The sequence below is a fragment of the Saprolegnia parasitica genome (genome assembly GCF_000151545.1).
Source record: "Saprolegnia parasitica CBS 223.65 unplaced genomic scaffold supercont2.73, whole genome shotgun sequence".
NCBI classification, from domain to species: domain Eukaryota; phylum Oomycota; class Saprolegniomycetes; order Saprolegniales; family Saprolegniaceae; genus Saprolegnia; species Saprolegnia parasitica.
In genome coordinates, this window is record NW_012156467.1 from 104,808 (window position 1) to 121,388 (window position 16,581).

A 16,581-nucleotide genomic window follows, 5' to 3' on the forward strand; every position below is an offset into this window, starting at 1 on the left:
GTCGGGGTTGCTTTGGCTCTGAAAACCGTCCCTTGGGTATTTTGAGCCACGCCGTTAAAAGATCTTGATGCACCAATCAAACACGAGAATACGAAAAGAATTCACGGATTGGTTGAAATGCGAGCGTCAGGCATCATTGCGAGATAAGCTCGCTCGCATGATCCTTTATCTACCTCCTTCGTTCGGCATGCAAGACTGGACTAGAATGCTGGGTTTATTGGGAAACTACATCGTCCGCTGATTACGCGGCGTCCGGGTATGCGACTTCATACGCTTCGTCCTTGGCGGCCTCGTACTCGGCGATTGTAACGTCGCCGCGCAGCAAGACTGGCTGCTTGGCGCCAAAGATGACGTCGGCGTCGACGTACACAGCGCGCACATGCTGCATGTCGGGCACGTGGAACATGGTGTCCATGAGCGTGCGCTCAAAGATCGCGCGCAGGCCACGCGCGCCCGTGTTGCGGCGCACGGCGAGCTCCGCGATCGCATCGAGACCGCACCGAGTCACGTGGAAGTCGACGTTGTGGAGCGCAAAGAGGGCGCGGTACTGCTTGATGAGTGAATTCTTGGGCTCACTCACGACGCGGACAAGTTCGTGGCGGTTGAGGCCAAGCGTGCTCACAAGGACGGGGAAGCGCCCGACAAACTCGGGAATGAGCCCGTACGCCACGAGATCCTGCGGCTCGGACTGCGTCAGGAGCTCGCCGACTCGGTCGAGGTCCGTCACTTTCGTGTCCTTCATCTGCGACTCAAAGCCGATGCTCGCAGTCGCGGTTCGGCGTGAGACAATGTGCTCGAGGCCCGCGAACGCGCCACCGCAGATGAAGAGGATGTTGGTCGTGTCGATCGCGATGAACTCGCCGCGCGGGTTCTTGCGGCCGCCCTTCTCGGGCACGTTGACCGTGCAGCCCTCCAGCATCTTGAGCAGCGCCTGCTGGACGCCTTCGCCCGACACGTCCCGCGTGATGCTCACCTAACAAAAGCTCGTGGCACGGGCTTCATCCTAATCGTTGACGCACGTTTTCACTCTTGCGAGAAATCTTGTCGATCTCGTCAATATAGATGATGCCCTTCTGCGCCGCTTCGAGGTCAAAGTTGGCCGCTTGGTAGAGCTTGTACAAGATGGACTCGACGTCCTCGCCGACGTACCCGGCCTGCGTGAGGCACGTAGCGTCCGCGATCACTAGCGGCACTTGCGCCAGCCGCGCCAGCGTTTTGGCCATGAGCGTCTTTCCCGACCCCGTCGGCCCCACGACGAGGATGTTGGTCTTGTCGATTTCGACACTGTCGTCGTCGACAGCAACCGTTGGCGTTGCCGACGCCGATGTAACTTCGGCGGCGACGACGCTCGGCGGCACGGCAATGGCTTCGAGCTGGATGCCGTGCTTCGCCGACTGGTAGATGGCCGGTTCATCCACCATGGCCGACACGCGCATCGAGCGTGGGTGGCCGTCATCGACGGGCGCCTCTGGCGGCTTGAAGTTCATGCTCAAGCGCTTGTAGTGGTTGTGCACGCCAACCGCGAGCGCCTTCTTGACGTTGTCTTGCCCGATGACGTACTTGTTGAGGCCGTCGTAGATTTCGCGGGGCGTGAGCACCTTGGGCGCCGCTGCCGGTGGCGTGTTCATGCGCTGGCTGTCGTGCAAGAGCCGATCAAAGTCGCTGTCGTCTACAACGCCATGATGAGTCGTGCCCGTCATATCGCAAGGAGCCAACTCGAGATGCGAAGGCGGGGCGTCGACTGGAACTGCGACGACGGCGTCTGGAACATGGAGCCAGCAAGCGGCGGTTCGGCCGCGAGCGACTTGACGGCAAAGTACGTTTTGCAACCTTCGCAGCCGACAATGTCGCCGGGTTCTAGCTGACGCGACGTCAACGGCAACGTCGTAGCTGGTGCCGTCGATACACCACTCGTCGACGTCGGTCGCGGTACTGCAATTGCAAGCTTGAGCGACTCGCCGCAATGCGGGCACGTCAGCTCGGACGCGTCTCGGGTCTCGGTGCTAAAGCAGCGGCCAGTAGGTGGCGTCAACCGGGGCAGCGTTGCCATCATCGGCGCACGAGGATGCATCGCGCGAGCAGCAGTCGTGAGGCGGCTGTGTCGGGCGGCCACGCGGGGTACTGCGCGGAGGTAGCGGCCAAGGCGCATGATCGGCGGTCGTGGCAGGAACACTTGTGTCGAAATTTCGGCGAAGGTTACCGGTATTTAATCACCACAATAAAATGCGCATACAAAAGCCAAGTGAAATGCCAATCTGCGACCAAAAGAAGATTGCCATCGGCGGAGCTCCAAGCGGCGCGGGCCTTCAAGACCGAGGTGCTGGAGGAGGACCACCGACGCCCACGTCCAGCACGGGAGAGGGCGGCCAGCGCTCGGTGCGTGAGGCCAAGCGTAGCGCCGTGTCTTTGGCCCATAGCCACCAGTCGAGCCGACGAGCGCAAACATCGTGTTTACCGCTTCCTACCATCTACACTAGGATCTACTCTTCGGGGCCAAAGACGAGCGAGTGCAGGGCGAAGAGAAGAAAGAGGACGCCGCCGACGACGGTCACCGTCTTCTCCGAGATGCGCGACGCGAGGAGCTTGCCGCCGACGACGGCGAGGCCCGTGCACATCGAGTGGCCGAGGATCGCACCCAACGTCACTAGACTCGGATGAGACAACATCGCTAAAGGAGGAGGAGGAAAGGACGTACCGCCAAACGCATCGTTCGCGGCCGCAAGCGTAATCGTGGCAATCTAGTACATCAAACGCTGAGCTCGCATGGCATGGCGCGCGCTGTGTACCTGGGACCGGTCACCCCACTCGGCGAGGAAGGTGAGGAAGAAGGCTTGCGAGAAGACCTTCATTGTACCCGACGACGGACCGATGGGCGCGCCGCCTTCAACCGACTCGACGTCCTCGGCATTCTTCTTGCCCTCGAGCTCTTCCTCGACCTCGGTGAGCTCTTCCGATGGACCGCTACATGACGAGTTGCATCCGTATGCTACAAGCGAACGATGGCCTACTTGGCGTTCATTCGCGCGAGTCGTAAAGCATCTTGAGGCCGAAAAACACAAACTAGATGAAAGCAAGCATGAGCGAGCGGTAGGACGCATCATGATAACGTACCAAGAAGGCGCCAGCGTAGTGTGTGAGGCGCGGGGGCAGGAAGAAGGCGGCGACGCCGCCAAGGACGACCGAGAGCACCGTCATCACAATGAGCGCGCCGATCGCGCCGGCAAAGACAACGATACGATCGTGCTTCATGGAGAGAATCGCAGCGATGAAGAAGGTCTTGTCGCCAACTTCGGTCGCCCAGATCGTGATGATGCCACTCATAAAGCCCGACCAGAACTTGTTGACCTTGTTCTTGACGCGCTTGAGGCCCGTGTTGTTGGCGTCGTCGTTGCGGTCGGGGTTGCTGGCAGCGACCGGCTTGACGCCACTGCCGGGCGCCAGTAGCGGGTCGATGGCGTCACGGACGCGCGCCGACCACTTGTCGAACTCGCGCCTCTGGAGCACACCATCGTGGTCCTCGTCGGCAGCGTCAAAGGCGTCGCGCTGGCCCACGACCGAGACCAGCGTCAGCAGCAGGAGCAGCAGCACCGGACTTGCCTTCATGTTCACGAGCGGTGAAATCCGGGAATATAATGGTGCGCCCGTGAACCCCCCAAAGTGGATACATCGAAGGTATCCATTGTCAGAGGCAATCGCTGGCAAGCGCGGATTGGCGCATGCACCAACGACGCGCGGGTGGCGCATGGTCCTCGCCCATGTAGCTGCCTCCGCCGGGGCGGCGGCGAGTGTCTACGTCCTACGCCCTACTCTATCTACCTCGCCAGCGTGTACGTTGGTCTTGCGGAGGCGCTGCGCTGCAGGATGGCTCTACGTTTGCATCCTCCCGCGTCCTCGAAGGACAATCGCACAACGCTTGTCCAATGCTGCAGCCTCGCCCTCGACGCAGCTTTGAAGCAAGAGTTTATAAATGTACAATGCTTACAGGCATCGTGGGCGCTACTAGTCTTGGAGCGGTACGGCCGAGCGCCACGACCCAGCGTGCACCTCCGTGTCGGGGATGCTCGGCATGCGCAGCGCAACGAAGCGCCAGAGCTTAAAGTCGAGCGCATACATACGGCCGCGGTACCGGAGCGTGAGCAAGCCCGTGATCGCCGCCGACGCGCGGTCGAGAAAGTAGATGCTGTTGCAGGTCCGGCCCGAGTGTTCAAAGAGGTACTTGGCGCCCGACGAGAAGAGAAGCGACGTGGCTTCGCACGCGTGGCTTGCGGCTGCGGAAGAGAACGAGCCTCGTGCCGCAAAAGCAAATTACATTCCATCCCAGAACGATGCCGACCAAGACGCCGAGGCGCTCGACCTGGCCAATCTCGATGGTGCCGCCGCGGCACACGACCTGGAGATCGACCTGCAGCAGACTGCAGTCGAGGCCGAGTCGCGTCGTCGGGGCAACAGGCGCGGCGAACGAGAGGGCAGCGGCCGTGACCCACACGGCGACGCTGTTGAACGTGGCGTAGGTCGCCGTGTAGGCTCTCGTGAAGACGATCATGATGTCGTTGACGACCGCGACGAGCCACGTGACTTCGCTCGCGGCGAGCAGCGTCTTGTACCACGGCATGGTCACGATCGATAACGACGAGACGCGGCCCGAGAAGCCAAGTGTGACCGTGCTCGTCGAGAGAAGCGTGAGCGCCGTGAGACTGCGCAGAAACAGGAACGGTCGACCGATCCAGACGTGGCCGCCGACGCGCGCGAGCTCGAGCATGTTGAGGCCTTGGATGTGGCCGCGCGCTGCGACAATGTAGCCGCCCGCGATGCCCGCGAGGACAATCATGACGAACGTGACGTAGAGCACGCCAGCTCGAAAGTAGCGCGCGATGTTGGTCGACACTTCCCACGGCAGCACGTCCTGCGCCAGCGGCGCCTGGAGCTCCGAGATCAGGTTGAGACGCCCGACGTCGCCGACGAACGCAACGACCTCGCGCTGCCCGAGAGCCCAGTCAAAGATGTAGTTCCACCCGAAAAACGAATACGTGCTGTCGCTGCTGTTGACGAGGTTGATGTGCCACAGCTCGATCGGCGACGTGGGCGTGAGGCTCGCCCAGACCATGGCCCGGATGTCCATGGCTGCGATCTGCGCGGCGAGCGCCGCCACCGTCGACGCCGCCACGTCATACTTGGACGCGCTGAGAAAGGCGGCGAGCGTCCTCGGGTACGCGCCGACGCACGACCCAATGTTGAACGCGTCGTTGGCGCACACGGCATCGAGCGACGGAAGCCGCGCCATCGTGGCCATAAACACATAGGCGTCCCGCGTCGGCTGGAGCAACCCCGACGTCGGCGCCCCCGACGAGCACGCGGCGTCGAACGAAAAGAACTGCCGCGGCCCCTTGAGCTTCGAGCCGGCTGTCCGCGCGGCGCCGGGGCAGAGGGGCGACCCGCCATACCCGATCGGCGTGCGTTCGAGCCACGCCAGCGGCAGCGGGTACGACGTCACGATCGGCGTGATGTTGAAGTAGAGGGCCTCGGCGGCTGCGCTCTCGGCGACGGTCGAGCGCACCTGCGCCAAGAGGTCCGCGATGAAGGCGGCGAGCGCGCTGGGCACCGACACGTACGTCATGTCGATGGTGCCAAACGGGCCGAGTGCCGTCGTCGTCAAAATCGCAAAGGCCTCGGGCAGCGGCGCCGCCAGCGTGCCGTTGGCCACCATCACCGACTGCAGCGTCGACGCGTTGGCGAATGCGTAGTTGCTGCTGCCGCGCACAAGGCTTTGTCCGCCAATGCCACTCGCATTGTACGCGACGGCGCCGAGGTCGTGGCCAAGGCCCCAGTACATTTTGTGCGACGTTTGCTGCGCCAGGCGGAAGCTCCCGGTCTGCGCCTGCAGCGTCAGTGGGTACGCGACGCCGTAGGCATTCACGACGACGTAGCTGTTGAGCACGCCAACGCGCTTGTAGTTTTGCCACTGCACGTCGTACGACGAGATCTGGGCGCTGGTCCAGTACACGACCTCGTCGCGCACCGAGGCTTTGGTCGGCGACGCGAGCTTGCTGAGGAGCGCGACACCGTCGATCGTCGTCGACAGCGCGCGGCCGATCGCGATCTCAAAGGCGTCGCCCCAGCACGCGCGCCACGCAGTCGCGTCGATGTTGCGCAAGAGCAGCTCGAGAAAGACAGCGCCGTTGCCGACTTGGGTCGCGCACCGCGCCTGGCGCGCTTGGCTGTGGGCGAGTTCCCACCGGCGCGCCACGTCCACGTAGCAGTAGGGCGTAAAGATCCACGGCGCATGGCACGCGTCTGTCGCGCGCAGCCCCTCGATCGCGGCCACCACGGAGCTCAGCTGCGCGTGCTGCAGCTTGGCGCCAAAGTTGACGGGCGCCGAGACGAGCGCCGTCGCCGCGCCATAGTAGGCCGGCAATGCCACGCGCTGCAAGGCGACGTCGTCCGACGCGACGCCGAGGACGAGCTGCTCGTTGAACCAATTGGCGAGCAGCGCGTGCGTGCCGGTCGAGTTGAACGTGGCCCAGAAGACGTCGTTGGCCAAGTTGGTCGCCGACACTTGGGCGTACGAGACGCTGCCTGCAATGGACGCGAGGATGTAGCCAAACCCGCCGAGAGCCGAGAGCCACGCGACCGCCGCGGTGGTGGACGTCGGCTTGCGGAGCGAGGAGCCGAGCGTCGATGCGGTGCGCTTGGAGCCATCCAAGAGCGGCGTCTCGAGCGCGACGCCGCGGGACGTCGGCAGCACATTGGGTAAAATGACCCAGAGCGGCATGTCGAAGAGGCGTCGACGGAACGGGAGGACGCCGGTGAGGACGCACGAGACGTCGTCGAGGACGGCGACCGCGTCGGTCGACTCTGGGAGCGGCGCCAGAAACGTCAGCGCCGCGCCCGAGAGCAGCAAGCTCTTGGTCGACGCTGTCGACGGCCGCGGCAGCCAGCGCAGCCCGACGCCGAACGCGAGCAGCGGCAGCGCCACTTGAACGCCGAGGAGCGCAAAGAAGCGCGGGGCCGACCCGAGCGCCACGGACGCGCTGGAGCACGCGACGGCGTAGTCCATGTTGGTGCTGTCGCAGACGCGGGCGACGGTCCCGATAGGCGAGAGCGGCGCGACTTGGTCGAGGAGAAGGAACGCGAGCCAGAGCGCGCACGACACCATGGGGCCGACGCGGGCCGTCACGGGCGCGTGCACAATGACCATGACGTCCTGCACCACGTACGTGACCCACGTCGCCTCGGCCGCGACGATCGCCGACGCGAGGAACCCGCGCGGAGAGAGCGCGAGCCGCGTGACGCCGTTGTCGGCCAGCAGCGCGAGGCGCGTGGAGCTGAGGAGGCAGGCGGCCGCCGCGCCGCGCAGAAAGAGCAGCGGCCGCCCGACCCACGTGGCCCCGGCGACGCGGTTGAAGAACGCGAGGTTGCGGCCGACGATGCCGAGCGACGCGTACCAGAGGCACAGCAGCGCGACGAGCGCCAAGATGGCGCTCGTGGCCGCGATGAGGTAGACGAGCACGACGGTCGCCCTCTCGATGTACCGGTTGCCGCTGCTCGTGGGCACGACCTTGGGCGCGAGAGCCGCCGACAGGAGGACCATCGTCGTGACGTCGCCTTCCACTTGCAAGACCTCGCGGCGACCGAGGACCCAGTCGTAGAGCATCACGCTGCCGTAGAACGACCATGCAGGCGACGTGGTGTCGAGCAGCGGCTGACGCAGGAGCTCGCCGTGGACGCCACGAAACGAAAACTGCATGAGCTCCGGTCCGACCGCTTGCACCGCGTTCAGGGCATCCGCTGTCGGCACTCCGGCGCCGACGGCCGTCGCGAGAGTCGTCGCCGCCGAGAGAAGCTGGAGGCACTCGGCGCGGCGGCCCGACGACAGCGCGCACGCGTCAGAAGCCGCCGGCGCGTAAAACTGAAGCGCAAAGAGAAGACCGTTTGGGTCGTCCAACGAGACGGCGAGTGGCGCGCCCGAGTTGCACGCGTCAAAGAAGCCGATCGTCTCCTGCACGTACGCGGTGCCAGCGTTGCGCGTGCAGCCCGGGTTGCCGCCGTAATAGAGACGCGTGCTCTCGGCTGTCCACGCCGGCGGCTGCGGCGTGAGCACGACGGCTGCGGCGCGCACCGCGTCGTACTGCGCTTTGATGGCGCGCGTGCTCGTGATGGCGTTCGCAACGACTGCTTGCACTGCGTCAAACACGCTGCGAAGCGCCACTGGTGGTGCTACGTACAAGATGTCGACCGTCACGAACGGCCCGATCGCGTCGTTGAAGAGCTGCGGCACCGGGTCGAAGGTGCCGTCGGCGCGGCTGTTGCCGTTGATGAGCGCGAGGTTGTTGCGCGTTCGATTGAGCCCAAACCAGTTGGGCGACGACGCGATGAGGCTGCGGTTGAAGGTCCACATGGCCCAGAGGTCGTTGAGCGGCTGCCAGTAGAGGTTCTCGGAGCTCCACGGGCCCGCCGCCGCCGCCGCGCTCTTGATGGCAAACGTGTGCGGCATCCCGAGCGCGTTCCAGATCGTGAACGATTCGGTGATGCCCGTCTCGGTTTTGTCTTGCCACAGCATCTCAAAGCGCTGGACGCCAAAGGACGTCCAGTACGCGACCTCGGCGGCCACCGAGTGCGTCGGGAGCGCGGCGGCCGTCGTCGCCAGCCACTCTTGTCCAGCGCGGGTCGCTTGCAGCGGCCCGAGGAGGCCGATCGAGAAGGCCTTGCCGGGCCCGGCCCAGAAGCCGAGAAAGTTGCTCCACACTTGGTTGCGGAGCGTCGCCTCGAGGTACACGGCGGCGTTGGTCGAGTACTTGGCTGCGCACCGCGCCTGGCGCGCCTCCGTGTGCGCGATCTCAAACGCCTTGGCAAAGTCCACGTAGCAGTGCTGCGTGTTCATGCGCAGCGACCACGCCGGCGAGAGCGTCCGGAGGTTGCGCACCGCGTACTCGAGCGACTGGAGCTCGTGGAGCACGAGCTGGCGCGCGTACGTCGGGTACATGAGGCTCGACGAGACGGGCGACGCGTACTGCTTGACCATGCTAGCGCTCAGCAGATCCAGGGTCGCGCCCTCTGGCAGGCCCGGGTGCAGCAACTGGTTGGCGACGTCCACGATAAACGCTTCGTGGCCGCTGAGGTTGTAGCCGGCCCACCACATGTCGTTCGCAAACGTCTCGCTGAGCTCGAGGACGTACCAGAATCCGCTCGCGATCGACACGAGCATGTAGCCGAGGCCGAGGAGCGCCTCGACTTTGCCCCAGCGTTTCGCTGGCAGCGTTGCCAGCGTCGGCGACGCAGCCGTCGGCTCTGCAGGCCGCACGCGGAGGCTTGTCGCAGCCGGTTCCATCGTCTTCTTGGCGCCAAAACGGCAAATGACGTCAACCGGTGCGCATGGTGCGAAGGGGTGAAACCAAACCGCCATAAATATATATACTACCATTCAACCAAATAGATAAATAGAGATGAAACCAAAAATATAGCAAGTTCCGATATAATAGATGGAAATGATTGTCCCTCCATGAAACCACCGACCCGCACTACGCCGACGACTCTTGCAGCGTGCGTCGAACGGGTATCGGTATCCAAGACGATCAAGTGTAAAAGAGTGTAGAGAAGGGTAGTCCTTAGTGTCTAAAGCAAATGGCTCTTGCGCAGCTCCTGGTACTTTTTATAGCCGAGCGCGCCGCCCGCGCCGAGCACGACGATGAGGATGACGAACGGGCCCTTCCAGCTGCCGTCCGTCGGCGCGTTCTTGACTTTCTCGTCGATCTTGGCCTTGACGTGGTTGGCGTGGTCGGCCACGCGGCGGTCGAGAGAGCTATCGACGATGCTCGTGATCTTCTGGTAAATGGTCTGGATGCGGTCTTCGTTGGCCTGCTCCTGCGCGCGAAGCTTGGCGATCGTGTTGGCGGTTTTCTCCTTGAGGTCCGTGAGCTTGTGCTCCGACTCGAGGCGAAAGTTGTCAATCTCCTTGGTCAACACCGCAATCTTGCAGTCCGTCTGGCACGACGGATCCGTGAGCCACTTCTTGTAGTCCTTCGAGAGGTTGTGCATGAGCGTGTCCGAGTCGGCCTGCGACATGGCCGGGTCGTCCGGCATCTCGTACGACGCCAGCTGCAGCACATCGTGGTTGTCGGCGACGCCGCCCGTCGCCGCCGACACGCCGATCGTCGAGCGCGACAGCCAGCCCGCCGGCAGCGGCAGCTCGCCTTCGTAGCAGCGCGTCCACGCGCCCTGGTTGGTCGCATCCACATCGACGCGCAGGCGGTTCTGGTCAATCTTGACCTTGAGGCGACCCGCGCTGTGGACCGGGTTGAACGACGCGCTCTCCTCGTAGTAGCGCACGGCCGCGTCGCAGCCGATCTTGGTCTCGTCGTTGAGCATGTCGAGGGTCTTGGTGCCATCGTTGATCTGGATCGACACGTCCTTGTGGCCGCCCTTGTGCTCCGGGTTCGCAAACGTGTCGAGGATGATGCCAATGCCGGTAAAGTCGGCCGTGAAGCCGTGGTTGTCGCCAAACACGTAGTTTTGGCTCGTCGTGATCCAGAGACCAATGCCATCGCCAAACCACTTTTGCCCTGGCCCGAGATGCGAAAGGTGAGGATCGTCGAGAAGCTCTCGCGGTTGATGAGCACGTTGTTCCAGAGATAGCCCTTCTTGCTCTGCCGGTCCGGCGTCAGGCGTACGAAGCCCTTCTTGACCTCGGTCGAGCCGCCGTGGATCCACGTGCCGTTCACGTAGCGCTGGCCGTTGGCGTCGATCTTGTCAAAGGGCCCGCCGAACGAGAGCGCTTCCATCTTGGCGCTGCTCACGACGGCCGTCGCCAGCACGAGCGCCCACGTGACGAGGTGCTTGAGCATGCCAAAGCGTCAAATTCCCAAAATGACCTTGACCTCCTCCGTCGGCGTATCCGGATGCCGCGTATTTTTATTCGGGTCCACGGCATTTTATAGTAGGGACGGCCACACGTTGCGATGCCACGTGTTCCGAATTTTTTTGTCAGATTTTATCCGGACAAGTCCGAATTTCAACTTTGCCGCCGTCGACTCTGTCTATGCGCACGCAACGCCACCGTCGCGGATCGTGGCCTCGACCCCGTCGCTCGGCCGACCTCTCGACCCCACGCGACTCTGTATGGGACGTAGTACTCTGATATCTCGTTGCCCATATGCAGCATGGAAAGTCGTCGACCGCGCTTGAGGATGGGGCAACGCATTTCGTGCTCGTCCGCATCCCTGGTCACACGACGCAGACGTCCGCGAACCTTGTACAACGTGGACCCACGCCCGTCGCAAGGTGGGATGCGGGGAGATATAACTCGGGTGCACGTTGCGTGGACGCCACCGCCGTCTGTACTCGGTTGCGCTGCCGTGGCCGCCACCGTCGTGTCGGGGTAGAGACGGAGTGGCGTGTTTTTATCCAACAGATCCCCAGGATGTGTTACCAACGCCACGCATACAAACGCGCAATGCGTTGCCACGCGGTCAATTAAACAGGCCGCGTTTAGTTTCGGCAAAGTCCGAATTTCAAATTGAAATTCGGCAGGATACGATGGGCTTCCGAGGACCATTTCGATTTGTGAAGCAAGATGGTGCGACTGCTGGTGCTCCTCGCCGCCTGCGTCGGCCTCGCCCAGGGCGCTGCGCTGCAGAGCCACTCGTTCCGGCCACCGTACACCAAGGTCGACTACCAAGGCGTCCGCGTCATCAACGACACGTGGACGACGGGCGGGACGGCCGAGGTCATGAAGAGCTTTGTGCGCCTGACGCCAGACCGCCAGAACCGCAACGGCCACGTCTGGAGCCAGGACGCGCTCGGCCGCGACTCGTTCTCGGCCGTGATGCAGTTCCGCATCTCTGGCACGGGCAAGAAGTGGTTTGGCGACGGCATCGGCCTCTGGCTCACCAGCTCGCCGTACGTGCGCGGCTCCAACCATGGCATCGACGCGGCCTTCAACGGTGTTGGCATCGTCATCGACACGTTCGTGAACCCGGAGCACAAGGGCGGCCACAAGGACGTGACGATCCAGATCAACGATGGCACCAAGACGCTCTCGACGCTCCAGGACGAGACCAAGATTGGCTGCGACGGCGCGTTCCGGTACCATGAAGACAGCGACGAGTTTGACGCGGTCTACTCGGCGTCGCGGCTGCGCTTCACGATCGAGCGCAACAACATCAAGGTCGAGATCGACCCCAAGTCCAAGGCCGAGTGGACGGCGTGCTACGAAGGCCAGCTGCCGTTCGCGGCCAACTGGCTCGAGACGGCGCGCATCGGCCTCACGGGCTCGACGGGCGGCCTCGCCGACAACCACGACGTGCTGAGCTTCTTGTCGTTCTCGGAGCCGAATGACATTGAGATGCAGCTCACCGACAGCGACGTGTACTGGAACAACTACTCGAAGGAGCACGACAGCATCCTCAACTCGGAGCACTGCGACCAGAGCTGCAAGCTCATCATCCTCGAGAAGGCGCTGGCGAACGTCAAGGTCGAGAACGAACACACGATGGTGTCGCTCCAAGAGAAGACGCGCAACTCGCTCTCCAAGGTCGCGGCCCGCGAGGCCGTCAACCAGGGCAAGATCGCCGAGCTCACGGACCGCCTCGAGCAGTACCTCAACACCAAGCTCGACGCGTCGACGCGCGACGTGGCCGGCGACGTCGAGTCGGCGCTGCACGCCAAGGTCAACGAGAAGGTCGAGGCCTCGACGGGCTGGAAGCTGCCGTTCTTCGTCCTCTTTGCCGGTCTTCTCGGCGCCGGCTCGTTTGTCTACAAGAAGTACAACGACCTCCGCAAGTCCCATTTGCTCTAAATTGAAGACCCTAACCCTCTCGCGGTCAATACTACGAAAACTAAGAATATGCGACGTGTATATATGAGTTCTTATCGCACGGCGTGCACGAGGCGCACCATGTGGGCGACGGCGCCGGCGTGGCGCGGGTACGGCGACTGCTTCCGGCCCGAAATCGGGTCGACACTCAGCCACGTGTGGTCTTGCAGCTGCCGGAGCAGCGGGCCGACGACACCATCGGCCTCACCTTCCTCGCCGCTGCCATCGTCGTCATTCGCCTCATCGGGACTCGGAAGCGTCGCGTCGATTGTGACGAGCAAGACAATGTCGGCGCGCATGTCGGTTGCGAGCGCGACGGCTAGAAGCGACGGGTCTTGGCCCACGCGGCACGTGGCATCATGCCCTACATCAATCATCATCAGCATCACGAGTCCTCGCCGTCCTCTATGCAAAAGAAGGGCTGTACCGGGGGCAGCATCCAAAGGACTCACGACGAGGAGGCCGCGCGCCGCGCCGGCCGCGAGCATCGTCTGCACGTTGTGCTCATCTCTTGCATCCAGCATGTGCATCTGCAGCTCGGGCGCGCGCACGAGGCTGCTGACGAGGCAGCGACGCACGGACGACGCGTACTTGGCGAGGCCGCCCGAGAGCTCGGCCGCCCAGACGCGACTCCAGAGCGCGGCTTCGTCGGAGGCGACCGGCGCGCCGACCTTGGTGATGCAGAGCACGCCCCGACTGCTCTTGCTCAACGTGTCGCGGCTCAGGACGTAAAAGGCCAGCGCCTTGGCCAGGAGCATCGCCATGTCCTCAGCGCCCAACGTCGTGGACGACGTCACGCAGACGTCGACGTCCATGAGCGACCCGCTGGCGTCAACGAGCGCGTAGACCAGCGTCGAGTTCACAAGCGCGTAGCCCAAGAACGCGTCGCAGCAGTGGTCCGCGGTCGCGAGCGCAAACAGCTTTTCGTTGACGTGGCTCGTGAGCGGCTTGGGCCCCGACGAGATCGCCATGGTATCGTACTGCAGCGGGACTTTTTCGTAAATCTTGTCGTAGAGCGCAAACGCGTGGTCGGCAAACGCGAGCGGCGACGGCGGCGCCAAGACGTCCGGCAAGTACAAGAGCTCGAGGACGACGCCGGCTTGCCAGTCGCATGGCATATTGGTGGCGGGGAAGAGACCCGCGGCCACGGCGCTGAGGAGCCGCGCGGCCAACGCAATTTCGTCGGGACTAAACGGCGCGACCACATACACCACGGTCGCGATCGCCGTGCGCGCAAAGGCTTGGGTCGTCGGGCCGTCGGCGAGGATGCGCGTGAGCTGGCCGGCCGCGGCGGCGTACGTCTGGAACGCATCGCGAGGCGACTTGCGCAGGAGCAAGATGGCGTTGTCGAGGTCGGCGCCGATCACATCGGTCGAGACACGCCAGCGCCCCGCGAGCTCGAGCGGCTCGTGGTCGCCCAGCGAGAGGTTCATGTACGCCGTGCGCACCGACGCGACGTGCGCCGCGGTCCGCGCCGCGAGCCAATGCGCGTCGGGACAGAGCACGACATAGTCGACGTTCTTCATCGGTCCGAGCGGCGCAAAGCCTCGCAGCGGCCACTCGGGCACGAGGTGCGGCGGCACAGAGAGGACGGCCTCGGCCTTGGCCACGTGCACATCGGGTATCCTCCCACGCAGCGTCGTTGTGGACGCGCCGCAGACTGCATCTGGTCCGAGCCAGGCCGCTGGCGACACGAGCATACGCGCCGCAAACGCCTCGACGTGCATGGCGACCGAGTGTGTCAAGAAGCGCTGCCGCTGGGCACTGTCGCTCGCCGCGAGGCCGCATGGGGCCGACGGCACCCAGCTCGACGGATCGAGCTTCCATCCCACCAACGCGTCCTTGGCGAGTAGGCGGAGCCCGAGCGTCACGTCAACACGAGGCGCTGTTGATGGCGGCGGCGCCGCGACCACACTCTGCGGCACGACAGACGACTTGATCGACGACGGTCCCGCCGACCCCGGGACGTTGTACGGCATGATCCCTACGGGCAGGTACCGTGCATCGTCCTTCACCGACGACAACGACGACGTCGAAGCATACGCGTGTGCGGTGCGAAGCAGTCCGGGCTTGGCACGCGTGGGAGCTGTCTCGGCGTGCAACTCCTTGGCAACGGTCGTCGCAAGCGTGGTTAGCATCGCGTCGGTGACGGCGACCGGGCGCGGCGGCAGCGGCAGCGGCACGACAGTGTCGGCTTCGTCGGCGGTGCTGTAGTACTCGCTCTCGTCGTTGTTGCCGGTCTTGGGGACGTCCTTGGGCACGCGCAGCAGCACGCGCCACGCACTCGTTTCCGCCTTTGTCCCGAGTCGCTTGGCCGAATGTTTGGCTTTTCGCGTGGTCTTGGCGCTGGGCACGAACGCGTGCACGCGCCGGCTCGTGGTCAGCGGCGCGTCAGTGCCGACGCCTGCAAAGTCGACGCAGAGCAGCTCGTGCTTGACGCCGAGGTCGGGCGAGATGGGCGTCAGCGCCTCCTACACCCAGATGACTCTCCAGATGAACGGCGGCGCAGTACGTACGTCGTCGGTCGTGTGCGGCTGCGACGGCGACGTCGACCGCGAGGCCGGGAGTTTCGGCCGCTTCGGGTCCAGCGCATTGGGCGAAAAAGGCGGCGGTCGCTCCGGGCTGCTCGCTTGGCTCTCCGACGACATCTTGGCCATGCGCGGGCGCTTGGCGACGCGGAACCGGTCCTTCTCGACAATGAGTGGCGTCGGCGTCGCGGCCAACACGCCCGTGACGCTGACGTCCCGCATCGTCCAGACGTCGATGATGCTCTCGGCGCCAAAACCTTCGCACGGCAGCGCCTGCAGTCGCTTCCAGAGCATGCGCGGGTACTCCAAGCCTTGGGCGGTCGAGAGCAGCGCCTTGCGGAAGACGACGACATGCACCCAGACGGCGTTCGACGGCGAGAGCGTGGCGTGGATCTGGAACGCCGGCGTCGGCACGTCCGCGTCGACGTGCGTCTCCCACGTGTTTTCGCGGTTCGCCGAGAGCGTTCGGAACGTGAACGTGGGCTCATTCGACACGAGGTAGTCGGCCTCGGCGCGAAACGCAGGGACACCCGATGCATCAAGTGCGCCCGACCACGCGACCCGCGCCTGCTGCAAGAACCACGCCCGCAGCTGCCGCTCAATCGCAGCTACAAACATGCGCAAGACGTCTTCGTCTCGGTCCATATCGGGCGTCCACGCGCCGGCGCGGGTCTCTAGCATCGCGTTCAGCACAGCATCCTCATGTCGCTACCGTACCGAGCCCATCAAACTCGGAGGGTACGACGTGCGGCGTGTCTTGGAAGTTGACTGTGAAGGACCAGACGCAGTCGTCCGCGACGCTCACAAGAAGCGGCCGCCGGTGCTCGCTGTCCGCCCACGCGAGCAAGCGCGCGTTTAGGCCGCGGTCGCCGCTGGGACCGAAGACGCGGTACTCTAGCCGCGTGACCTCGCCCTAGAGGTAGATGTCGACGCCATGAGCCGTCGCCGACGTCCATGCCATGCGGTCATGCGTCATTACCAAGGACCATGCATTCGATCGCATCTCGGTCGTCCTCACGCTTGTGGTCCCAACGAGTGGAATTTTATTCGGGCTACCCGTGACGCCGTGGTGTTTTTATAAAACAATCAATGTCCCATAGAAAAAGAGTGTTTCAAAAGATGCAATGTATTTTATTCTCGTGTGATCAACTTTTATATTGCATGCCATTTTCGCTTTCCACGGCTCTACCGGAACTGCCCGACGGTGTCGCCGCCACCACGGCCGGCTGACGAGGAACTGAACGG

The 16,581-nt window shown here is 63.7% G+C and overlaps 6 protein-coding genes across 6 annotated transcripts; 1 reads left to right on the forward strand and 5 right to left on the reverse strand.

Annotated features, from left to right (window-relative positions):
• Nucleotides 1–173: 173 nt before the first annotated feature.
• Nucleotides 174–2,177, reverse strand: SPRG_12009 (hypothetical protein). The gene is made up of 3 exons (XM_012351038.1): nt 1,717–2,177; nt 1,020–1,669; nt 174–973 (listed from the first exon to the last, which is right to left on the reverse strand). Exons 1-3 carry the CDS (start codon nt 2,147–2,149, stop codon nt 242–244), a joined length of 1,815 nt encoding a protein of 604 aa, XP_012206428.1. The 5' UTR covers nt 2,150–2,177; the 3' UTR covers nt 174–241.
• Nucleotides 2,178–2,480: 303 nt separating this feature from the next.
• On the reverse strand, nt 2,481–3,603 carry SPRG_12010 (hypothetical protein; the record flags this gene model as incomplete). The annotated part of the gene is made up of 5 exons (XM_012351039.1): nt 2,481–2,644; nt 2,696–2,738; nt 2,787–2,961; nt 2,991–3,004; nt 3,112–3,603. The coding sequence occupies 5 exons, from the start codon at nt 3,601–3,603 to the stop codon at nt 2,481–2,483; spliced, it is 888 nt and encodes a 295-aa protein (XP_012206429.1).
• Nucleotides 3,604–3,999: 396 nt separating this feature from the next.
• Nucleotides 4,000–9,325, reverse strand: SPRG_12011 (hypothetical protein; the record flags this gene model as incomplete). Its single annotated transcript, XM_012351040.1, has 2 exons — nt 4,000–4,215; nt 4,256–9,325. 2 exons carry the CDS (start codon nt 9,323–9,325, stop codon nt 4,000–4,002), a joined length of 5,286 nt encoding a protein of 1,761 aa, XP_012206430.1.
• Nucleotides 9,326–9,552: 227 nt separating this feature from the next.
• Nucleotides 9,553–10,838, reverse strand: SPRG_12012 (hypothetical protein; the record flags this gene model as incomplete). The annotated part of the gene is made up of 2 exons (XM_012351041.1): nt 9,553–10,548; nt 10,614–10,838. 2 exons carry the CDS (start codon nt 10,836–10,838, stop codon nt 9,610–9,612), a joined length of 1,164 nt encoding a protein of 387 aa, XP_012206431.1. The 3' UTR covers nt 9,553–9,609.
• Nucleotides 10,839–11,551: 713 nt separating this feature from the next.
• SPRG_12013 (hypothetical protein) lies at nt 11,552–12,858 on the forward strand. The gene has a single exon (XM_012351042.1). The coding sequence runs from the start codon at nt 11,567–11,569 to the stop codon at nt 12,788–12,790; it is 1,224 nt and encodes a 407-aa protein (XP_012206432.1). The 5' UTR covers nt 11,552–11,566; the 3' UTR covers nt 12,791–12,858.
• Nucleotides 12,859–12,861: 3 nt separating this feature from the next.
• SPRG_12014 (hypothetical protein) lies at nt 12,862–16,017 on the reverse strand (the record flags this gene model as incomplete). Its single annotated transcript, XM_012351043.1, has 3 exons — nt 12,862–13,172; nt 13,236–15,279; nt 15,325–16,017. 3 exons carry the CDS (start codon nt 16,015–16,017, stop codon nt 12,862–12,864), a joined length of 3,048 nt encoding a protein of 1,015 aa, XP_012206433.1.
• Nucleotides 16,018–16,581: the final 564 nt, after the last annotated feature.

What these genes read in the sequence shown, in the direction of transcription:
- SPRG_12013 (XM_012351042.1), top strand. Translation starts at nt 11,567, where the DNA reads ATGGTGCGACTGCTGGTGCTCCTCGCCGCCTGCGTCGGCCTCGCCCAG.
- SPRG_12009 (XM_012351038.1), bottom strand. Translation starts at nt 2,149, where the DNA reads ATGCGCCTTGGCCGCTACCTCCGCGCAGTACCCCGCGTGGCCGCCCGA. An exon ending in GCCCCGCCTTCGCATCTCGA is followed by an intron (nt 1,670 to 1,716) that starts GTTGGCTCCTTG and finishes ATGGCGTTGTAG; the next exon opens with ACGACAGCGACTTTGATCGG. An exon ending in TTTCTCGCAAGAGTGAAAAC is followed by an intron (nt 974 to 1,019) that starts GTGCGTCAACGA and finishes AGCTTTTGTTAG; the next exon opens with GTGAGCATCACGCGGGACGT.